The sequence below is a fragment of the Melopsittacus undulatus genome, chromosome 14 (assembly GCF_012275295.1).
Source record: "Melopsittacus undulatus isolate bMelUnd1 chromosome 14, bMelUnd1.mat.Z, whole genome shotgun sequence".
Taxonomy (NCBI): domain Eukaryota; kingdom Metazoa; phylum Chordata; class Aves; order Psittaciformes; family Psittaculidae; genus Melopsittacus; species Melopsittacus undulatus.
The window spans coordinates 4222576-4244019 of NC_047540.1; the positions used below are offsets into that span (position 1 = coordinate 4222576).

Sequence of the window (21444 nt, forward strand, 5' to 3'; positions counted from 1 at the left end):
CTACCCATTCATTAGCAGCAATTATGCTGTATTAGTGGTACAAATTGCTATTGAAAGCTGTTACCAAGCTAGAAACCCTCAGTTTAATTGAAAGCACTTTTTTATTTGATTACTAATGGCCCTGTGTTATAATATCAATGACCTGCATGAGGAAATTACTTCCCCAGAGGGATCTGATGGAAGAAGGAGCTTCCCTCGTGCCCTTAGGGGCAGTGGAGGTTTGCATCTCTCCATGGAAGCCTCTCAGCACGCAAGGGGAGGAAAGGAAAAGGTGATCCAGGATTTTTTCCATTCCCAAAGGACAACATTTTGCCAGAAAATCCCGAGGAACTTGGGAATTAGTGGCAAATGAGAAGGGCTGGTGATGTGTGGGATGCCAAGGCAAAGAGAGGGTGAAGAAGTCCCATGTCTATAGAAGGATCACTTAAAAACCTGCAGGAAGGAGGCTTTCACTGTAAGCCCATCACTCCATAACTGGGGATGTATGAGTGTTTGGGGGGTTTTCATTGTGTGCAGCAGCTTTTGTTTCCAAGATAAGGATGTAATTAGGTGAAAGGAAATGCAGAGAGAGGCTCATCACAGGCTTCCATCTTGCTGCCATTGGCGATCCATTAATGAAGTCTAATTACAACGTCAAAAGCCTGTGTTCTAGCCCAGTGACTAATTGGCTTTGGAGATGCAAAAGCTCTGTTGTTGTTTTAAGCCAGGAGAAGGGAGGAAAATGAATTGTTAATTAGTTTAGTTCTGCTTTATCTGCAACACAAAAGGAAATGTTAGTTACAGCAGCCTGATGATAGACCTTGGCACTGGGAACGCAGTCTGGTTGTACCTGCAGCAGTCCTGCCTTGTGGTCCTTCTGGAGGGTTCTACTGTGTGAAGTAGGCCTGGAGAAGGCAAAAGGTTTGCTTGGATTGAGGTTTCAATGAGTAAGGACTGTAGCGTGGAGAAATACAGAGGTTGCTGCTTGACTGATGGGATAGGATGGATGGATGGACAGGAAAGATAGCTTGGGAAATGCAGATACAATGGTATGATCCCCATCAAAACTGGAAAGAAGAGCTGCTATGTCTGCATGCAGGGGCATTTCTTTGCAGCATCCAGGAGTATTGCTCTCAAACAAGTAACTTGGTGATTTAGATACCGTGTCTCCCAGGTCCTTCCTCAAAGAGGCTTGCTGAGGTTTGAAGGGCTTGGTGTATGAACCCTTCACATCCCAGTTTGAGCCACAAAGCCCCCAGGCATAGTCCTACCTGGATAAGCCTCCCCAGAAAGGGATGAGGATTGCTTTGCTCCTCAAAGATATGAACAGCACTGAGTTCATGGGAGTTGGTGGCTTAAAGTGGCAATGGGCAAGGGTGGGCTGAATAGATCCAGTTTCCTTGTGGAGGTGAAGATCGAGCCCTCACTTTAGATGAATCTATCCCATTACCAGAAAAAGCCAGGTAAATGGCTTAAACTGCAGAATGACAACAGCAATCTCTTATCATGTAGACCTTTCCATGGGTGCCATGACAGGAATTAAAATCCAATCCATCTCTTAGATCATGAGACTATTAAATCTTACTTTCAAGGCATTTAAAGAATAAATAGGCATGGAAGAAAATGAGCTCCAGGAGCTCATTGCCATCATTGGCAAACTGATTATAACTGGGAAAAAAAACCCCAGAAAAATAATGCTGTCATCATCATATCGGATGGAAGTGAATTGCCTCTGAGCAGCTGTTAAATTGAAGAGCCATAGGAAAAAATGGGAAATGAGGAAAGCAGAGTGAAGAATAAGCCCAGAAATATGTCAGGGAACCTGGATGTTGTATTCCATGAGGACCAGGTGAGTACTAGGCTGATGGGACATGACAGAAACAGCAACATTACTGCCCATGAAGCTCTGTTGTCACAAGAGAGCCATTTCAGCCCAGCTGAGAGTGATAAATGAGGCTCCCAGCTACCTCCATGGCTTCATCCCCACCTCAGTGTGGACATGAGCAGCCATCAGTGAGCAGTGAGTCTTCCAGCCCTGTTTTCATGGATGCATTTCTCAAAGCCCAGTTGCTTCCTGGATTTTCCTCTGGACAGGGATTTTTGTTATCATTTTTCCTGGCTTTGTCACAATGAAAACCCCTCTTCCCAGGCTGCTGGTGCTGGAAGGGGTTTTGAGCCCAGTGAAACCATGGGGACAGTTGTGAAGTATTTCCATCATCTTTGGTGTTTTCTGGGCTATGCTTGAGCCCTGGTTTCCAACAGGGAGTGACAACAGGATCATCAGCAGGAAGGGTCTCAGGTTTCTCTAGGGACTGAACTGAAGGGTTATGGCATTGAGGGGCACCTCATCAGGGACTGTGGGGATAGGACAAGGGGTGACGGGTTCCAAGTGTAACAGGGGAAAATCAGGTTGGATATAGGGAAGAAGTTCTTTACTGTGAGGGTGCTGAGGCGCTGGCACAGGGTGCCCAGAGAAGCTGTGGCTGCCCCATCCCTGGCAGTGCTCAAGGCCAGGTTGGACACAGGGGCTTGGAGCAGCTGCTCCAGTGGAAGGGGTCCCTGCCATGGCAGGGGTTGGAGCTGGAGGAGCTTTAAGGTCCCTTCCAACCCAACCCATTCTGTGAAATGAGATGGATTTCCTCCCCACTGTCAAGCCAGAGGGGAGGTGTTGTTACCAAAGCTTACACAAAGAAGTTAAATCCCCTTTTACAACTTTCAGCAAACGTTTAATGCTGCCCCGTGCTGTGGTGACAGCTCTGACCAGGCCAAGTCATCCTCAAAAGCTCTTCACGTGGCTCAGGTATAAATATTTTGATACAAAAAATAAAGACAACCCCCTCCAAACCCAAGCCCTTGTGCCCGCGGTCAGTGATGCTCCATGCGGCCTCTTCCCTTCACCCTTAGCCAGGCTACAGCTGTAGGAGACAGGCAGCGTTGGATGCTTCCAGTCCACTTTGCTTTCTTGTCTTGCCAGTGCTGGGAGTCCAGGAACAGGAGAGGAGTCTGCAAGTTCTTAAGATGAACTTACTGGTTCTGAAGGTGCTTAGAGGTGAGGGATGAGGAAGGAGTGAGGGATCCTCAGGTTGACACAACAATGAAGGCACCACATCCACCGGCAGCAGTTCCCTGTGTTTTAGGTGCTTCTGATGCTTTGTAGCTCCAGCTGAGGATGTAGAGACCAGAGGGTTGAAGAGCAGGGGCACATCTCCTGGGGTTGGTGTTGACAGCACTGCCTTGTGCTATGAGAGCCACAGCTGCTGGCTCATTGCACGTTATCAGGGCTTACCTAGAACAGGTCTAGCTCAGGTGCCAGTTCTCGGAGATGTTGTGAGACCACTGGCAAGGGAAGCTGAGCTTTTCTTCTCCCTATATTGTACAGCAGCTATGGATAAACCCACCTAGCAGCAGCACCCTACCCTATGTTGTCTGCAATGCACACTTGGAGCTCGTTACTATATTTTACCTACTGACAAATGCATCATGCTTACAATAAGAAGCTGATCAGCAGCTCTGGCATTTTACACCCAGCATCTGAGTTGATTTTAAAGTCACTTTGACTTTTAAATTAAATTACCTCATGCATAGAAACAAAAGATGCAGAAGAACACCGCAAGGATTCACAGAACTCGTCATCAAGTACTTATTAACACATATATATTAAGCTTTAAATCAAAACCAAATCTTTCCACTTTTTCCATATATGAATTCTATATGATATAACACACATCAGTATGGTCTAGCTCTCAGTCACACACCGTGCTTTGCCTGTTATACAATGTCTGCTCTACTGTCCTACTTCTGCCCTTTTAAACAAATGCAGGTAGACTAGACTCTTTAAAGGAATAGAAGCTGCCATAGCACTGTGGCTGAGCTGCCGCCTGTTATGACTTGAAGGAGTTCTAGTCTTCATCCATGAGGAAGGAGGGAAATTGATGTATTGGGATCTTAGATGATCTTGTTCTCCAGGGCTTCGATCCTCTTTGCCACAGCTTCCAGTGAGTGAGAGTTAAGGGATAAAAAGGACAGTGCACAGAATGATTCAGTGCTCAAGTCATGCCCTGGCTTGCAGAGCAGGTAACCAAGGGGGTTACCTTGCTGGGAGCAGGTAGCACAGGGATGCTGCCATCATCTGCTCTGGCATTTCCAGAGATGATGAGGCTGATGAGCTTTTATTGAAGGTAGGAAAAGTTCCTGTGCGCACAAACACTCACTTGCACCTCTATATTTACTATGAAAGGAGGAGTAACAAATGGTGAGCCTGATTGGAGTGTGTTTTGAGTGGCTGACAGAGAATTCCTGACCTCGAGCAGCATGGGTTGTGTGATGAGTGGAGCAGGGAGCTTTTCTTAGAGCTCTATGGTGTGTCACAATTTTCTGCTCTTTCCACTAATTGCTTTTCATGATGTGCCTGGGAGCAGCAACCCACTGGGTGAGAACTACTGATTTACTCTGACCTTTTGCATAACGTAACTTGTGGATTTCACTCAGTTTGAGGAAAGAGGAGAAAATACACAGAAATGTGTGAATACATTAAAACATTGCTTTTAACATCATATTCTTTCCTTATTCTCAGTAATGGAAAATCTCCCCAGCCATGAGGGTTCACTAATTCCTCTCCCTATGAGAATTTAGCATCTCATACTTGTTTAGTTCTTGCCCATGGCAGGGGAGTTGGAACTACATGATCTTAACGTCCTTTCCAACACTAACTATTCTATGATTCTATACACAAATCTTACTCTTGTTTCTCTTTTGACCTCTTATTCGTGGTCATTGTGCAATGTGACAGGATGCAGCGTGCAGAATGCAGCCCCAGCCAGCTCAGGTCAGATGGGATCCAACTCACCTCACTGGACCTCTCCACCTGCATATATCCAGACCATCACTGCAGAAGACCTTCTTCCTCTCCAGTGGTGTGCAGGGATTTAGGCAGCCAGCTCTGATGTTTGCATTGTAGACATTAACCATCATGAACAGAATCCCATCTATGGGGCTTTAATGATCAGCTGCAAGTGTGCACCAGTGCTCACACCCAGTGTTAGCTCTCAGCCTTCACAGGACCAGCAGCTTGCAGAGGGAGCAGCAGCATCCCATGCGTGATTAAGCATCTGCCTAAAACCTGACCTAGGTCTTGGTGCCTACAGCTCTTTGCTGCCTTCAATGATTTGCCATATTCTCCTTGGGGTCTATTTCTTTTTGGTCGACTTATTCTGTGTCAGACCATTCACTCTGATGCAGGGACTCTTCTTGTATGCATCCATAACCTAATGTCTTGTTTCCCAGCTTCCTGAACACCTACTCAACCTCCATCCTCCATGAGTAGATTTCCCCCACTGGTCCCTCCAAAAGGCACATCCCAACCTGCTGAATTCTGACCAAACACAGCTTCCAAAGGATATATTTCCTCTGCAATGAATTTATGAGGTCTTCTACTTTTGTCTGGAACTTCACAATGGATTTACATTCACATGGATCTTCCTCTGTGGGTCACAATATCAAGAAGATGAGTTAAGTGGCAGAATAAAGGGATTAGATCAAAATCACTGAGACATGTGAAATAAAGCAATTTGTGTTTTATCAGAAGCAGGAAGGAAACCAAAAGGTTATTCCTGTTATTTATCTGAATGATCACTTCAGGCTTTAACCTCAGATGACTAGAAAATCTCACGTTTTCTTGTTATATAGGCCAGAAATATTGCTCTATTGTTATATAGTGCAGAAATCATCCTTCCTGGGTTTCCATTTTCCCAAAATCACACTGAGTTCTACCACTGATGCTTAACTTTTACCCCCAACAGTTGAATCTGAGCACTGCATCAGATACTGTGCTCAAAGCAACCTCTGTCCTCTCAATAGCATCACCATGCTGGGCCATACCCTTAACCCTGCTTGCCATCTGAGAGTGGAGACTTGTTTGAGCTTTGCTCTCAGTACTCCATTTCTTTAGCAGGCAGAGCAACGTGCATGCATTGGTTTGCTAATCTAGGTCAATAATTTACATATAGATCTTTGAGGCAAATTAACTTAAACTGGAATAGAAGCAAAAAAGGGTACGGGGATGGCTGGGAAAGGAGGGGAAATGTTTACAAGACCACAGTGAGTCAGCTCAACTGCTTAGCAAACGGAAGGAGGAAATAGGAGAAGGGAAAGGACATGACTTGCACAAAAGCACAACAGGATTAAGCCAGTTATGAGTAAACTAAAGCTGGATATTAAGAGGAGATTTCTAGCCATCTGTTGATAAATAGGAGCTGGCAGTGGAAATCAAACACACACAAATATTTCCTTCCTTTTTTCTTAACTCAAATGTTAAGCTCTTCACCAAAACTGAGCTTTTGGCAAACAAACACTTTCCCAAACTTTGTTTTTACTTTAATTATTTATTCATTTATTTATTTGAATGCTGAAACCTGGAATGTATTTGTTTCCTCAAAAGACATTTTAATGCAATATGTTGGGGGCTTTCATATAGCTCCCATCATCTTGGGTCTGCTCCTACTCTTTAAAGCAGCTGCAGCAAAGAGAGGTTCTATCTTGCAAGCCTGGCTTCCAGGCTCTGCAGACACAGCACCCTGGAGGGTGTTGTCCCTCAGCATTCCCCAAGAGGAAAGGGAGATCCCATCTTTAGGGATCTGGAGAACAGGGGATGTGCCCAGCATGACCCAGACCATCTGTAGTGGTGTAAGGAGCAGAATCTGATTTTCTTGAGGCAAAGCCCCTAACTTCCCAAGTGCTTTTCGTCTCCTATATACACCTAAGGACAAACCCAGATGAGTCACTGCTGTTACCCACTAACATTTACGTGGATATCTCTTGGGTTTGGCACCAATAACAATGTTAGAAATAGCAAAAAGAAGGGAAAAAGGGGAGTAACACTGGGCAATGTTTATCATTGAATCTGGTTCATGTTGTGGAGTGTCTCCATATCCCATGACAGCAACTCATATGGGATTATGGGGCACTCAAGCAGGTCTACACACTCATGGGAGCTAGAGATGAGCTTGGCAGAGCTCTCTCGGGAACTGAATGAGCCCCATCAGAGCTGGGTGCAATAAATCTTGCTGGAAACTGGAAGGCAACATTCACCCTCCAGGATAAAACACTTGGAGCACCTGGACTTAATGGGAGAGTGCCAGCTTCCTGGTGGGCCTGGCAGTAAGCTCTCTGCAAGGTATTCAATGCCTGGCATGAAGCTGCCGTGTTTGGGATTCGCTGTGATCTGCCTGATGGAGCAGATGCATTGCAAAAGGCCAATATTCCATAGGAGGCATCTGATTCCTTCCAAGCAAAAATGTAACTGGTAGTTCTTTTTAAAACCATTTTTAGACTCAAGTTATTTACAGGTCAACACTCCTTAAATGTTAAGTTATTCTTTACCTCCTCTTGTCATGCCTGGCTCCCACACTCAGTCCTCTCTCAGCCTTTGTTTCACTAGGCTGTCCAAACGCGAGCAATGCAATGTTCATGTTACCCACATTTATACACCTACAAGTCGTGTGGAAGATATTAGATGCTTATTGCAAGTTGAAATGTGTCATCCCTGTGGTGCCTGTTTGACTGCAGAAGCAGCCAGTGGCTGGTGAGCTTCAGCTCAGGTGTCTGATTTTGTGATGATCTTCAAATTAAGCTGGAATAAGTCAACCCTTAGCTTCTCATTTAAGAGCATCTCTCCTTTCCTTGTGTTGTTTTTGGCTGTTCTCAGGCCCTGGGACAGCCTGAATTCATCATTTCTGAATAAGGTAGAGAGGGGAAGGAAAGCAGAGAGAAAGGGAAGGAGAAGGCAGTTTGTGAGAGGGGGAGATGGCTCACCAATGCAGATTTTCATCTGTAGCCTCTTCCCGATGTTGCTGATGGTTCTGAAGTCAGCTGTGTAGAAATAGTGCTCAGCTACTGGTTCTGAAGCAATTTCCCTCAGCTCATCCTCGACGGCATTGCCAACTCCCACAGCAAACATCCTAAAGCCTGGGAGCAATGGGAGTCTGTCAGTTGGACACCTATGGAGCATCTTGCTGCTGTGGTACCCAGGTTGTGCATCCTTGCTCACCTTCTGGACCCCTGGTCTCCACACAGCTCTGTAAATGTTAACTGGAAATTGCCCCCCTTACCATCTACTATCATAGACTGCTTTCACCCAGGGTTTCAAAGTCATTTTGCAAGCAAAGTCTTACCAGAGTTATCTGGACAATGACCACTATCAGCACAAGAACAATGTTTTGGAGCTACAGGGAAGGAGAGATGATCATAACGCCCTGACAGGATCATCCATCCAGCTCACATGGAAGCAATATCACAGCAAAAGCAAAGAGAGGAAGTTCTCAAAGCAGCCTGCAGCCACCATTCATCAGCCCGTGCAGCTCCATCCCCTGTGCCACACAGACCTTTGGGTCAGCAAAACTGCAGCTGAATCTCCTTCCAAAATCACAACTTATGGAGGATGTAAAGAGCGACCCAATGCTGGGAGGTGAGAACAGGCTTCACTGCCAGGAAACTGATTGGTCACCTCTGCCTTAAGCTTGTTTCTGTTGAGCTGAACTGCAGTTTTCCCATTGATTTGAATGGTGATACAGGTTAACCCCTGTTTTGAAATACTTTCTCCACTTGTCCATGTCTAGACACAGGTAATGCTTTCCCCTTCCCCTTTTTGCCTGGATTTTCTACCTCTGGTTATATACAACAGTTATATTTTTCCCTACTGTTCTACTTAATGAACATGTTTGGAGTCTTGTTATAAACATCTTGTTATTCATCCCCCTCAAAGAACTTCTGAACACGTTGGAGATGTCTGTGTAGGAAGAGGAGAGGAGGAATCAAAACGGCATAGAGTTGTATCATCACAGAGGACTAAATTCTATGCATACAGCTGATAAGGACCTTTTGTTTCATAAGAGCTGAACATCCACATAACACATCAGCTTGCTTTGTAAACAGCAGCTTTTCATGAGCCCACACCTGAGCTTTATTATCACATGCTAGCCCTTAGTCCCATCTAGTGGTGGAGCCCAGAGTTAAAGGGAAGTAAAGGATTTAGCAATTCATGAGCCTATTCATATGGGCTGCATCCATTTACCACAGAGATGTCAGAAGACTGGGAACTTGCTCAGCAGGTCAGCAAAGGGGCAGATCTCAAGCTATTTATACTTCACTCTGTTTAGACATATAAATACATCAGTATGTGGCCACTGTGCACAGCAGAAGCTGGGTAAAGTTCCTTATTAGTGTGCCTGGGATTTGAGCAGGGAGTTCATGGATACCCTCTTAATCCATGTTTCTGCTTTGTTTCTTGTTTCATCTTTTCCTTCAGGCTGATACAGCCGAGCCACACTTGGCCCTACAGCTCCCATTGTTCTCTAAGGGGTTCTCTGATGGTTGGCTTCACCTCACCACAAGTGCCACTGCTGCTGACCTGACTTTGATTACCAACATCAGACAAATCCTCAGCTTCCCCCTGCGGTTTCCTTCACATCTGTGTGAGCCATGCTAGCCCAGTCTGCATCCCATACCAAATGTGTGAAGCTCCATCCTGCCCAGCACAGAGACCCCAGCAGGCTTGGGCTGAAGACACAGAGGGCTGGCAAATCAAGATTAGTCTGAACCCCAGCCAGAGTTGCTCCAAGTTCTATATGAACATGCATCCACAGTCAGGCAGCATCTCAAAGTCACTCCATAGTAACATGTTTACCCTAAGGCATCTCTCCAGGCATACCTAGGATTATGCTAGGTGCAGTACCTGATCCAAGGGAGAAACAAGACCCTGAGAATTCAAGACACCTACCTAAGTCTTTGGCTTTCTTAGCAGCATCAGTGATGTAATCCTGTGACCGTCCATCAGTGAAGACTATGCCCACCTTGGGGACCCCGGGCCTGGCTCCATTGATGATGGAAAAGGAACTGTCAATGAGATACTTCAGAGCCTGACCCGTCATTGTTCCTTTCTCCATGTAGGCCATTTTCTTGACTGCAGCTTTGATGTCCTTCTTGTTCTTGAACTGCCCCAGTGGGAACTCCTGTCTCACAGAGCTGGAGTACTGAACCAGGCCGACCTGAGCCTGCTTGTCCGACACCTCCAGCGAGTCCACAATCTGGTTGATGAATTTCTTCACCAGCTCAAAGTTCTCAGGCCGCACACTCTTGGAGCCATCGATGAGGAAAACGAGATCCAGAGCAGATCCTGACCCACCGCTGCAAGCTGAGGGCAGAAGGAAACAGCAGCCGAGACCCCAGTTAATTGTGCAGGAAGATGTTACCTGAGAGTCATTTTATTGCTGATGGAATAGGTTTAATGAATCAGAACTCAAACCACAGCTCACACTCAGGGCTTCGAAATAACCCCTGGTTATAAGTGGCTTTCCTGAACAGAACACATCTACTGTGTCCCAGTCCTGTCCCCACCACAGCATTGCAGATCACAGCTCGGCTCCATGTGAATGGAAATGATTACATACCACTGCAGGTCTTCCCATCACTGTTCAGTGTGAAACCTTCTCTGCAGGCACAAGTGTATGCTCCTGGGGTGCTGATGCAGATCTGCTCACAGTCGTGGTCCCCAGTGGCGCACAGGTCTGACACCACTGTAAGCAAAGGGGGAGATTAAAACCAGAGACCATGCCAAGGCTTCTCAACCCAGCTCATGCACAAAGCATGATATTTGTCCCCTACCCTGAGCATAACTCAGTCCATTCTGCAGCAAGACAAAACAGCAGAGGATAGTGACTGCAATACAAGAAGTTTACACAAGTCTCCTGACTCAAAGGCACAGCCAGGACTCCATTCTGAAGGCAAAACCCATCTGTCTGTGGAGCATATCACAATATCCTTCACTCTCCAGAGCTACTGGATGAGGTTTGCTGCCATCTGGGCTGGCCAATACCCATTATTTCCAGCTATGTCATACAAATATGATTAGTGAGATCAGCCCCATGTACAGTTGTCTTTCCTGGATGGGATCCACATGCATTCACTTCAGAGCCCCCCTCATGTGCAGCTTTCAGATTCACTCTACAAACACTTCCCCTGCTGATCTTAACCTGGATCTGACTCCTGGGATGCTGAGCAAACAGGAGCTGGATGGCAGCAGTTTGAGCCAGCAGCATCCTGTGACTGACAACACTGTCACAGCTACTGCAATGGTGATGGAAAACAAACTCAGAAGTAAACAGGTCTGGTTGAAGCAAGTTCATTTATGAATACCAGGGAAATCTGTGCAGAAAACTGAGCATTGAGGCCTATCAAAAGTCAAGGGGCTTCTATTTGTTCTTTCAAGTTGTTTGTGTTTTGCTCTGCATATGTTTTGTACTTCTTCCGGTCTTCCCAATCCACATGTGTGCAGATTGTGGTAGGGCTGGTAGGTCTGTCCTGCATAGACAGAGCTCGCATCATTGGGAATATCACTAACCATGCAGCTGGCTGTAAAGCTGGACTCCAGGTTGAGTTCTCTGAAGCCTACAGAGATCTTATTAGTCAAACTAATGGGTAGATTGCCAAGGGTCTCCCTTTTTGCCATGTGTTTGCTGAGCACTATGGGAAACAGCTCGGACATTGCAGCACAGTCCTTCCTGCTGTCAGTACCCACAGACCGTGCTTTGCAACAGCAGGTGGTGTTTGGGTACATCTCCAAGGATGGTTTCATGCAGCTGCTTGCATAGCATGATAACAGCTCACTTGGCAGTTAATGTGCTGTAATAACCCTTAGTGCAGCGCTTCCCTTGGATGCACCTCTGAGGGTTTTTACCATGGGGAGCACTTTGTCATCTGCATGTTAGGAATTGGAACAGCAAAGCACAGAAAGGGGCTTTTTCCTCTTTATCTTTTGGAATGGCATCAGTGCCAGAGCTTCAAAACACTTTGTCAGCCCTCTCTGTCTCAGGCTGCCTCCAGGGCAGCCAACACCAACTCCTGCAAATACTCATGGCCTGGATCCCACCTTCTGAAGCTTCACCTCTATCCCTTTAGTATGAAATATTTGTTCCCCTCTTTCATGTGCTTCTGGTGCAGTGACACCAGATTACAGCACACAACTCACTTTATAAGCAGAATATTCCTCCTTCCTGCAGAGGAGGAAATTTACCTCCATAAGCAGCTTCTTCCCCCCCATCACTTCCAGCCTGAACCATGAAATCTTTCACCTCTGGAAGGAATTGGAGTTTCACAGGTCCATCTGCGTGTATGTGTTTGCAATACCTTGCCATAGGCACCGTGGTGTATCACACCTTTTAAAAGGTGTTGCCACATGAGATGGGCATGCGAACCCTCCGAGCCTCTCTTGCTGACACATTAAATGGATATTTATAGGCCACCTCCTACAGCCTTGTGGGTACGTTTGAAAGTAATAAAGCTTTCTCACTCCATTCACTGGTTTATGTAGGAGTGAGTATGTGTTTGCAGGAGAGTCAGGCTCTTTATATGCTGTGCAGAAGGGTGTTAGATACTGCAGTAGTCAGGAGGGTCTCCTGCCTCACAAGGCTTGCAAAGCCAATAGCGTAGTCAGCAAAGGCAGTTCAGCTTCTAGCAGGGAAATGAAACTATTCCCTTGCTGAAGTGGGAATTCCGAAGACAATAATGGGGAGGGGGAAATGACAAAGCCAGATTCTCAGGACTGCCCAGATTGGCTTAAACATAAGGCTGATTGTTTTAACTCTATAAAGAATGTGTTTTACAGGTTCTTTTTCAAGGCCTCAAGGAGCATGTGGGTCAGGTTTACAAACTGGAGACTTCCTTAACTAAACCAGGCAATTCCCTAACCCAAACCTGAACTACTTCAAAGGCAACTTCAAAGTCATCCATCTTCCATACTGCTTGATGCTCCTGCAGACCCCAGTCCTTGGAACAAGGAAGCAGATGGATGAAGGATGCTCACACCTACAGCTCCCATGTGAAAAGCTGGCAGCTCCTGGCAGCTCTGGGCCAGGAACCCAAGGGTTGTGTGGCAAGGACTTACCACAGAAGGCTTCTTGGAACTTGTGGGTCAGCTTCTCTATCACACTGTAGCTCTCCACATAGTCCACATGGTCATCCTGGGGCTGGCTGGCTATCTGCCGCAGCGTGTGCATGTCCACCCGGCCGACCCCGATGGCAAAGATCTCGATGCCGGCTGCTCTGGCCCTCGCTGCCACATCCTGCACCCCATCCTGGGGCCGCCCGTCAGTCACAACGATCGCCACCTATGCAGAGGAGGGTAGAGGCAAGGTGGGTGCTTGATGGCACTGCTGCTTGTGGAATGGGATGGGTTGGGAAAGAAGGTTTCTGTTTCTAAAAGTGAAGAGAAAGGAAATGCCACCCTCTCCTCCTCCTCTTCCCGTTCTTCCTGAGATCACACAAGTCATTCTTTCATGTGGGATTTGTTACTTTTTGAGCTGCAAAGGTTAAACCGCCAGGGACCTGGCTGATTTAGTTAAGGGATAACTGGTGCATCTCACTCTTAAGGAAACTAAAGTGAAGGTTACATTCTTCAATGGCAAACTAACACTCAAGCCAAACTCTAACTATCTTCATGAGCCCCCTGCTGACCTAAGGACAACTTTAACTCAGTGTGGGACTTTAAAGATAGGAAATGTCATGGAAGCATCACGAGAGGAAGACTTTGCCCCATTTTGTACATGGAGAAGCTGAAGCAGATGAAGGGGAAGAGATCTGCCTATGGTCCTGCTGTGTGTCAGTGCGTTACCTTGTTCTGCAATAAAGAGCAGACATGGAATCCTACCTCTACTAACATCAGCGTTAAAGTGACAGCTGGTTTAAGTGGAAACTGGTTTTCACCTTGGATTAGATGGAGCTCTGAACCAGTGGAAATCCCCCAAGAGTCCTGCTCCTGTTGCTTGTTTGTCCATTTTCCTCTCTATTCTCCTTCTGATACGTGACATTGTCACAAAACCTGAAGTTTTATTCTTTGCCAGTTCATCTGCTCCTGCCCCTTTTCCTTACAACTCCTTTATAGTGACACTGCTTCCACCTCCAAAGGCAGTGATTGGGTTGTAATGCAGTGTGGAGAAATACAACCAGCAGGAGCAGGTGAGCTGCTAAGCAGAAGAAAGCTCCACATTCCAGGCAAATACCCTTGGAAATATGGAAAGTAAAGAAAGATGAAATGAAAAATCCAACTGGCAGCAACAGTGAGTTTAAATGAGCCATCATCTGGTCATTAAGGCAGTATTTGCTGTTCTCCTCTATATAAATCAGACCCACCAGCTGCTCAGTGTGATGGCTATTTTATATCCTCAGGTGGATGGTCAGGAGTGGGATTCCCTGCCCTACTCATCCAAGGGGTGCTGACCATGCAGATGAAGTGGTCTCTTTACCTCTCTGCCTACCCTTCTGCTGAGGGAGTGATGGATGGATGGGTGGGTGGGTGGATGGATGGATGGATTGGTGGATGGATGGATGGGTGGGTAGGTGGGTGGATGGATGCTGCAGTCATCTGTCCCAAAGTAGCACTGCAATACTAATCTGGTGCCCTGTTCAGAGCTTTTCTTGTATGCAAAACTTAGGTGAAACAGGAAGAATGTAGAGCTTTTCATTCTGATGCAGGGCTGTAAGTTCAGGTGTGTATCCGTGCTTCCTAAGGGCTACAAAAGCAAAAGTTCCTAGTAACATCAGTTCTGTAACTGGCTCATTCCAAGGGAATCAAGAAATACATTCAAGTATTTCTCTTCTGCTTGTGACCAAAATAAGGAGAAGCGTCCCCTGTGGCAGATGTGAGTGTGTGATGTGAAGGTGGAATGAACATGACAATCAGAGAGACCAAAAGAAGCCCTGGGGTGGATGCCGGACCACCAGCCAAGCCAAGCCGAGCCAGCCATGCAATTCTGCTTTGTGCCCGGAGATGGAGCCCTCGACTCAGCAACTCTGCTTCCTGCATGCACCGAGATAGGGGCTGCCAATTAGAGCTTATCAAAAGCCAACCTGTCAGGAAACAAGGTGTATTAACAAGCAGCAACACCAGCCTGTGAGCAGGTTTCTGTCAGTAGCTGCGCATCTTCCTTGTGGTGTGTGTCACAGGATGAGGTGTTGCATGTCCTTCTGGCATTTCTCTGTCTAAACAAAGTGATTCTCCAGGTTTAACCAGCTCCTTTCATTCCGCCCATCAGGGTGGCATCCTCACATAGGTGTGAGCCTCAGATGTGACCCAGGTGTCTGCTAGCAGCATCCACATGTGGATCAGATGGAAAAGGTCCTCATAGTTCATCTATGTGAAAATCTGCTACAGAACACTCAGAATTCATGTTGCTGTTGGGAAAACAAAACTTCTGGGTACAAAGAGTCTGGATGAGGCATCAGGAATTCACCAGTGAAGCCATGGCTGTAATGGATGGAGTAGTGATTCAGAGCAAGCACCAACCAGCCAGGGAGCCTGTCTGTGAACAGGCACTGGAGCTTATAGACCGAGTAAGGAATAGAACAAGGACAACGTGATCTTGTTTTCCTATGGAGTAATCTTGATATTCAGGAAATCCTGAGTTTTCCCTAGCATCCCCCTCCAGGCACCTGCCTTTCCTGCCAGCCTGAGGCAGGGAGCTCTAGTATGGAAAAACCCAGCATCCTGGGGTTTTAACCTACCTCCAAACCCTCTGCGGGCACAGGATTTGTGTAGCTCCCTCTGTTGTGACCTTGTCTCATTTAAAGAGCTGAGAGTCCTGGAATGTGCCTTGTTTAGGAAAGAGAAAAGGAGCAACCGCTGCATCCCGGAGCGGCTGACACTGCAGAGGGCTTGTGCTGGCATCAGCAGGTAGCCATGGGAGGAGAATCAGGAAAGGGTGAACACATTTGCTGTCTCAAAGAGCTAAACAGGATCCTCAGTTTTTCCCTAAGGAAACTCACAACGTTTTGCTTTTCAAGGTCAAAACTTTTACTCATATTAAGCACCACCTTTCTAATCTCCCTTCAATCTGGATCCTTCATGTGTTACTTCTGTCATAAAGAAATCCCCCCATGGTCTCATGACACAATTTATTCTTGGTTAACTAAGACCCCAGAGCATTCCCAAGCATCCCTAGGTATTCCTATTTCAGGGTAGGCAACCCAGCAGCTAATGAGCTAGCTGTGTCTCATTATGCAGTGTGTAATGTGAACGGTGCAGCAGTGCTGAAAGGAGAATTGGGCAGAAAGCTGAATAAGCCCTTGATTTTCTCAGGATTTTGACATCCTATTTGCTGTTCTTCCTAAAGAAAGATAAAAGTATTTGGGCACCCCTGTAGTTCTTGATGAGAGTGTAAACAGACTCTGCCCTGAGCTCCTGCAGACAGAAACGGTGCTTTCCCTTGTCCTGGGGTGACATTTGCCACACAGAGCACAGCGAGATCAGATGAGGATCTTGTGATGTTTTGACCAGTATCCCACATGGTTGCAAACAGAGCACAGGTTTTCACAAGGCCTTGCTGGATTTCTGCTGTGTAAAGGAGGAAGAACCATGTCCAATGCTTCTGGAAGCTTCACCTCCCTCCATTACTGCATGACCCAAGGCGGATGACTGAGTCACCTTGGGCAGCATGAGAATGACAGCAGGGAAAAGTGTGCTAGGCTTCAAGACATCATGGAAAAAGGCAAAGCATAACCAGGAAACCAAGGAATGCAAGTGGTTGTGGAGGCTTCCACCTTGGAGATACTCAAAAGCCATCTCAACATGATCCTGGGCAGCCAGCTCTAGGTGGCCCTGCTTGAGCATGGTCACTATGACTCCAGAGGCCCCTTCCAGCCTCAGCCTTTCTGTGATCAGCTCCAAAGTGGAAAGGAAGAGGGAGAAGCAGATGGTGATCTTATTTGCTTCTTTTTAAATGCCTGAGATAAATCAGCCCCTCACTATTCTGCTTTTTCAGATGCCCAGGAAATAAGGTTTTAGGGAGACAAAGCAGCTTCAGAGATCTTTGTACCACCGTCCACACAAGCACTGATGCTTTAGCCATCCACAGAATAAATGAGGTTTGCTTTTTAAGAGTTCAGATACTTAAGCTAAAGGTTTGTTTGACGCATTAGTAGGACACAGCAGCTCCTATGTGCATTGAGATAGCAGGAAACAGCAAGGATTGCAGGAGCATGTTGGATGAGTTGTCTGGCAGCCCAGTTGCAGAGTAGACAAGAGCAGGAAGACAGTACATGAAGAAATGGTTACTTCAATGGTGTGGAAGAGGTGAGTTAGACATATATATATTCAGATAATTTCCCCCACTGTGAGCTCTGCAAGAAGAGACCATATGAGGATGGGATCATCTGTAGTTGCAAGTTGCTGATAGATCAACACGGTGAGACCTAGTCTAGTGGAAGGTGTCCCTGCCTATAGCAGTGGGGTTGGAACTGGATGTTCTTAAGGTCCTTTCCAACCTTAACCATTCTATGACCCTAAGGCGTGCATCGATAACCCTGTGTGTTCATGCCTACCTACTGAGCTTGGTTTTCAAGACGAGTTGAGAGGTTCCCACCTTCCAAAGGTTTTCCACCTTTGCCAATTACCCCGCTCTTGTCCCCACACAACCAAAGCACAGAGAAATCCTTTTCCCTGCTGCTCCATGATAAGGCACAAGCAAAAAGGAGCTTCCAAGGAACAGATCATTTTCTTACCTTATTAAAATTGGGAGACCTCACCCTGGCCCCTTCGGAGTCACTGAAAGCCCTGCTGATGGCAAACTGGATAGCCAGGCCGGTCATAGTCCCAGTGGAGAGCGGCTCTATCCTTCGCACCGCCTGCAGCAGCGCGGCTTTGGTTTGGTGGGTCTTGAGGGAGAACTCGTTCTTGACAGCACTGGCGTAGTTGATGACACCCACCCGAGTGGAGTTGGGGCCCACGTCCAGCCCCTCAATCACTCGGGACATGAAGACTTTGACCTTGTCGAACTCATGCGGGCGCACGCTGCGGGAGCTGTCGATGATGAACACCAGGTCGGTGGGTTTGGTTCTGCACAAGGTGCCTGGAAAGGGATAAGGAGGGAGGAGAAAAATGAAAGGAAAAGCAGAGGAAAGGATCCCGGGAGGGAATGAAAGGTCTCGTTGGAGGGTAGAGGACCTGAGAGCTTCCATCCTTTCTCTGCCTGTGTCAGAGAGGCCAAGTGAGAGCACTTTAACCTAATAATCCTAAATGTTCTTTTTCCTGTCATAGAAAAGCATCTGTAAGGAAAGCATCATTACTGGTCCACAACATGTGCTTCTGAGGGAGCAAGCTGATGAGACGCTGGCACTGCGCTTGTGGGAGCAGGTTACCCCTTGTCACCCCAGGCTATTGCTAATGTCTACATGAAACTTAATTCACTTACAGCAGCCTGTGAAGTGCAGCCTGTGTGTGCCCTTTGGCATCAAACAGCATCTAAAAAGGAGTTACCACATTTCAGACATGGATAAGCAATCCCCATGGATGTTAATTAATGAGATTATATCTTCATCATGCATGACCAGAAGCAGGCATGGAACTCAGCAGCTCAGATTCAGCTGTGGCTTGAGATACCCAGGTTATCTAACCAGCATACCATGAACCGGTCTCATGTTGTTCAACTGTGGACTAGGAAATACTGTACCACAGCAAAGACCAGCACTGTTTTGTTTCTGTGAGCTGGTGAAGTACAATACAATAGAGAGACATAGAACCATGTAATTGATAGTTAATCTCTTCAACCCCATAATAAGACATGAATATCCACTGTAAAAAGTAAATGGCACAAACAGGAAGCATTAGCATTGCAAAAAAAAAGCTGAGTGATTTTATTTTGGTTTTAATTTCTCATTTTCATGCTGTTTCCATCTTAAATTTCAGCTGTGACAAAACATAAAAAGGACTGGCGTTTTTTATGGTTTTCTAAATGAATTGCCCCATTTCCCCCCCCCCAGATCTATAGCATTCTGCTCTTTTCATTTCTTTCTGTCATTTAGCTTGTCTCTGTAGGGGCATCAAGAGTTCTGTTAATATTTGATTTCTGCAGAGAGGGACGATATAGGTTAGATCATAAAGGCGATTTCTGTGGATAGATTTTTAGATGTGAGCTTTTGGGCCAACAAATCTGTTCCAAATGATGACATAAATATTACAGCTGGTCCTCGGCGTGAGATGTAATGGAGCTTTCAGTCTTTCAGACAGATACAAATAAATACCCTGTGATGGATCCATAAAGGATCTAATCAGGTTAGTTTCCAGAGAGACACTAACACTGAATGTGCTTCTGGCTCCCAGAAAGGTCTCTCTCAAAGATGCTGTGTGGGGAAGGGATGCAGGCAGTGCTTACTTTGTCAGATGCTCTAGTGTCCCCTAAAATGCAATATAACCTTTTCCCATGTGGGTGACTTCCACTTTGCCACCATAATTCGTTGCAGAGGAAGGAAAAACTCAGTTGGCAATCTATCTGCAGCATCGCAAATCCCTTTAGCGGGGGTTGCTTATGCCTAGTTTACAGGTGAGAAATGAAGGTACAGAGAAAGGCTCAAAGCCTTGCAATCAGTTCTGTCAGAAATAAAGAGCAGATTCCCCTTTGCCACTGTAACTAATGAACCTCCTCTGGTTTTAGTGACAAACCAAGTAAGAAAGTTGGGTTTTTTTTCCCTAGAAGCATTTGGATCCAATAGGAGTTTTCAAGATTTATGATTTTTCTTTATGGAAACTCAGTGATTTTGCCCTAAATAACTTTTTTAACCTCTTTTTATGAGAATGAAGTATATCTCAGGGCAATGAAGAGATATCAGATGGGAGCTTTGGGATTTCAGCCTGCCTGGTCAGAGCCCCCTGCACACATCGGTCTGCAGGACAGGCCTTGGTTATCCCCAGGAGGTGACAGTCAGGCACTCTTGCTCTCATTGACATCTTGACCCAGCAGAGTTGATCTTAGAGTTGAATTAAACCAGAAAGAAAATGCTCCTCTATTTTTAACAACCTCCACACTTGGAGTAGTTCAGGAAGGACTGAATTTCATGCACTGATTTAGCAGAAAATCTCTTTTAGGGCCATATTCATTAGAAGAACGGGAAACCTGCCTGGTAAGTCAGAATTAGGTGTTTATTCTAGAAGCAGCGATTGCTCACGGTAGGGCTGAGTTGAAAGACCAGTCTGTTTAGTTTCCTGCCTTCAGTAGTGCTTAATGGTTCTGCAGCAAAGATAACTCTCCCTTTCCAAATTACTGAGGAGAAGCTGCTCTGTATGTCAGCAAACTCCATGAGCAACAGCTAACGCTGCAGTCACTGTCATGCCTCTTTTACAGTTGTCAAGCTGCCCAGGTATATGCATTATGCATCATCATAAGATCATTCAAACAGTTTTAGAACCCAGCAGTAACTTTTGCCTCGGCCTCCTCTCCTGCACTGAGCTCCCCAGGCTGGCTAGAGCATCATCAGCATCATCAGCATCCTGCTCCTGGCTTCCTCACCACCAGCCCCTCCAGCCTTTCCCTTTGTGTTTGGTACTTGCTGGCACTAATTGCAAACCAGGAGTCAGAGACCGTGCAAACTAAAGAGCAGGCAGCTCTTCTCTCATCTGGCTGCTCCACACCCCACTTGGAAAGACAAACAGGGCAGGATTTTGCTCAAGAACGGATGAGGGGAAAGGCCCATCCTCAGCAGCCTGACCCAGACCTTCCTGCTCAGAGAGGTTAACCAGAGCCTGGGATGTCTGGCCAGCTCCACCTGAAGGCAATGTGTGGAGGAGAAGCAGTTCTGGAAGCAGAGGGGAGCCCTTCTCCTGCCTAAGCCTCCTACAGCTCAGACTGCTGCTATGCTGGGAGCTAAGGCTGACCTGCTGCCACCTTTGCTGTGCCTCCCACTGTTTCCCTAAAGCAGTGTAAGGGGCAGAAGCGAACCCATCTCCAGCCTTTGCTGCCTTGGGAAAACACTTGGGAAGCTCCTTTGCTTCCTTGACTAATGTTGGGTGTTTCCTCTTCCTTCACCTCCTTCCTGGTCCTAAAGCAGGCTGGTGGCAAGGAGGTAGAGGACCAGCACCGTGCATCCCATGCCATGCTCCCCACTTACCTCTCTGCTGTGGAGGTGTCCCACAAACTCCATAGCTCTGGAGGAGAAGCAGCAAAGAGAGCAGCAAGGCAGAGAAAATCCCGTCCATGGCTGTGCAGGAGCCAGTGCCTGGATGCAGAGTAGCAAGCACGAGCCTTGGCCCAGAGGTATTAACCTGCCCTTCCTCGGGGAGGCATGGGGCCAGCCCCTGACACGTGTGAAGGGCTGGGGGGGGCACCGAGGGGTGAGGGACAAGCAAGGAGGACTAGGAAATATTGCATGAAGATGGGGAAGGGGGGGGGGATGTCCAGCTCTGCCTGCCCCCATCCCCTCCACAATGGATTCATTGCTGGTGAAGGGGATGGGAAGCTATAAAGAGACCCGCAACAGCATGGTATGTGGGGAATCTGGGACCGTAACAGTGGGAGCAGTGAAACCAGCCCTGGGGAACTGGGGTTAACCTGTCAATCACCAGCTCCTGCCTCAAACCCTGGGCTTTGCCACTGTAAGCAAACTGCAGCGTGTCAGGCTCGTGTCCTTCCTCCGCCTAAGCCCAGGGAGGGG

At 46.8% G+C, this 21444-nt stretch overlaps 1 protein-coding gene across 1 annotated transcript; it reads right to left on the reverse strand.

The window, feature by feature from the left end:
• Positions 1-3358: 3358 nt before the first annotated feature.
• On the reverse strand, positions 3359-20989 carry MATN1 (matrilin 1). The gene is made up of 8 exons (XM_005143170.3): positions 20902-20989; positions 17524-17870; positions 12914-13136; positions 10422-10547; positions 9752-10165; positions 7789-7941; positions 5379-5459; positions 3359-3974 (listed from the first exon to the last, which is right to left on the reverse strand). Exons 1-8 carry the CDS (start codon positions 20987-20989, stop codon positions 3925-3927), a joined length of 1482 nt encoding a protein of 493 aa, XP_005143227.1. The 3' UTR covers positions 3359-3924.
• Positions 20990-21444: the final 455 nt, after the last annotated feature.

Excerpts from the sequence above, each read along its gene's own strand:
- MATN1 (XM_005143170.3), bottom strand. The coding sequence starts at position 20,989 with ATGGACGGGATTTTCTCTGCCTTGCTGCTCTCTTTGCTGCTTCTCCTC. Across the intron at positions 17,871-20,901 it reads GACACCTCCACAGCAGAGAG|GCACCTTGTGCAGAACCAAA; the intron begins GTAAGTGGGGAG and ends ATCCCTTTCCAG. Across the intron at positions 7,942-9,751 it reads TAAGAAAGCCAAAGACTTAG|GCTTTAGGATGTTTGCTGTG; the intron begins GTAGGTGTCTTG and ends CATTGCTCCCAG.